Source organism: Cebus imitator, unplaced genomic scaffold (assembly GCF_001604975.1).
Source record: "Cebus imitator isolate Cc_AM_T3 unplaced genomic scaffold, Cebus_imitator-1.0 Scaffold197, whole genome shotgun sequence".
NCBI classification, from domain to species: Eukaryota; Metazoa; Chordata; class Mammalia; order Primates; family Cebidae; genus Cebus; species Cebus imitator.
Window position 1 is genome coordinate 916,642 of NW_016107512.1, and position 2,492 is coordinate 919,133.

General features: G+C 49.0%; 1 protein-coding gene across 1 annotated transcript in view; it reads left to right on the forward strand.

Moving 5' to 3' along the window:
- The first annotated feature begins 1,643 nt into the window (after positions 1-1,643).
- LOC108317090 (guanylyl cyclase-activating protein 1) overlaps positions 1,644-2,492 on the forward strand; it is an 8,119-nt gene continuing 7,270 nt past the window's right edge. Inside the window, exon 1 of the mRNA XM_017547272.2 lies at positions 1,644-2,188. Coding sequence (XP_017402761.1) covers positions 1,988-2,188 — 201 coding nt within the window. The 5' untranslated portion in view covers positions 1,644-1,987. The remainder of the gene's footprint in view (positions 2,189-2,492) is intronic.

A 2,492-nucleotide genomic window follows, 5' to 3' on the forward strand; every position in this document is an offset into this window, starting at 1 on the left:
AGGCATCCCACCATGCCCAGCTAATTTTTGTATTTTTAGTAGAGATGGGGTTTCACCATGTTGGCCAGGCTGGTCTCAAACTCCTGACCACCCACCACCATGGTGATCCACCCACCATGGCCTCCCAAAGTGCTGGGATTACAGGTGTGAGTTACCACCCCTGACCTGGATCTGATAAGGTTTTAACAGGCATGCAGACCATCACTCCTGTCTAATTTATGTATTTTTAGTAGAGACAGGGTTTCACCATGTTGGCCAGGCTGGTCTTGAACTCCTGGCCTCAATTGATCCATGTGCCTCAGCCTCCCAAAGTTCTGGGGTTATAGGCATGAGCCCCTGTATCCAGCTCCACTTACTCCCCTTAACAGCCCTATCAGATGGGCACCATTATTCCTATTTTAAGAATGAGGAAACTGAGGCTCAGAGAGGCTAAGTTACTTGCTCAAGGTCACCCAGCCAGTAATGTAAGCAAGAAATAAGCTTGTGTTGTTTTCAGCCACTGAGATTTTAGAGTGGTTTGTTACTGTAGCATAACCTAGCTCATTCTGAGATATGTATGCACATATATTTGATATTTGTTATATATCCTATAGATTATATATATATACATCTATTTATATGTAATTATATATTATTTATATAGATTATACAATTCATATAAATTGTCCATCAGCGTACAACTTGACCAAGTGTCCAAGGCCCTGCTGGGGAAAGCAGAAATATGGGCAGTGGTTCCCTCCAGATGAGTTAGGGGACCTGAGTGTGGCCCATATGCAAAGGAAGAAGGCAAACAAGGGAAAAGACAGGGCGGGGCAAGCGCTGGCTTTAAGCTTTCCTGGGAGCATCCAGCTTAAGTGCACCTGCACCCAAATGCTGGTTCCATAAATGAGCCAGCTTTTAAGTGTGGCCACATCCCACCAGACATCAGAAAAAGTTGTTGCTGTATAGACAGGCCCCCAGGCGTGGCCTGGGAGCTTTCCAGGACCAGCAGATTGCAGCTCACCCACTGTGCCTGCACTCTTACTCACACACCCCAGGGCACCAGGCACACACTACGTGTCCCCAACCCTGTGCCCCTAGAAGGTGATGGTGTGAGGCTCAGAATCAGACAGAAGGTTGAATTCAGGGCTCTCACGATAGGAAAGACACAACCTTCAGGAACATGAGAGTGTGGCCAGACAGGACCAGGTGTATGAGTGTGTGATGTGTGTGCATGTCTCTGTGTCCTGTTGCAGGTTAATGTAGGGGGGGTTCCTTCTGGCTGTTGAAGGCTTATCTTGGAAGTCCACAAACTCTGCATCCACCCAGCTGCTCTCCTATGTTAGCACATCCATGGTATGACTGGACTCCCTCAGCTGTGTTGGCCAAGTGCAGTGCACAGCCTGGATAACCGTACATAGCAGCCCTGTCAAGAGCCCGTAGTTGGCCAGCTCTGGACAAGAAGCCAGCCCTATCTCCTATATACCTCAATTCCACAATTGAGGGCAGAATCCGAAACCATTGTGGACCCACTCAAATTAGGAGAAGAAGGTCATAGAGGTCATAGGATCAGAGCAGCTGCTGGCTGGCACCCACTCCATGGTGTTAAGAAGGGATTAGGAGATTGCAAACTGTGTTAAAAAATCCTCTCACCTACAGCTCAAGGCTGTAATCCTAAGGACTCTGCTTCTCTAAGCCTTGTTCTATTTTCAGCTCTCTTCTCCAGGGTACACAGTCTTCACTGGGGCTGCAAGGATTTAGTGCAGACTCTTATTACCAGTTCTCTGGCATCTGTGAGTTTGAGTGTGGGCCATCATCTTCCGCTTCTGCTCTCTTCCTCTCCACACTTCTGGGTACCATCCGATCCATCGGGGCCTTCTTTGCTCAGGCCTGGAGGACTCAGGCCTGTGAGACAGGACGGCCCCATTGTCGGCCAAGACACCTTTGGGCAAGGAGCAGCGAACAGGACCCATCCATCTCAGGCATCAGCCCCCTGAAGTCCTGAGCAATGGGGAACGTGATGGAGGGGAAGTCGGTGGAAGAGCTGAGCAGCACGGAGTGCCACCAGTGGTACAAGAAGTTCATGACCGAGTGTCCCTCTGGCCAACTCACCCTCTATGAGTTCCGCCAGTTCTTCGGCCTCAAGAACCTGAGCCCGTCAGCCAGCCAGTACGTGGAGCAGATGTTTGAGACATTCGACTTCAACAAGGTGAGCAGGGACCCAGTGGCAGGGAGGGGAAGTGTTTCGGGGACCCCCTCTGGAAGCCTGACCAGGTGGGTGTGAGGAAGAGCAGAGAGGAGCATAGAAAGTGTCGGCTGGGGAGCGACTTCATTTATACAGCCATTTGTTTATTTGAGAGGTGGTTTTTTGACACTAGGGCTTCAACTGATCTAATGTTTGTGCTTTAATGAGCACCAACTGTGAATCAGGCACTGGGAGGTTAGAAATGAATCAGATGCTGTCTTTGCCCTCACCTTCTTTTTCTTATTCTTTTTTTTTTTTTTTTTTTTTT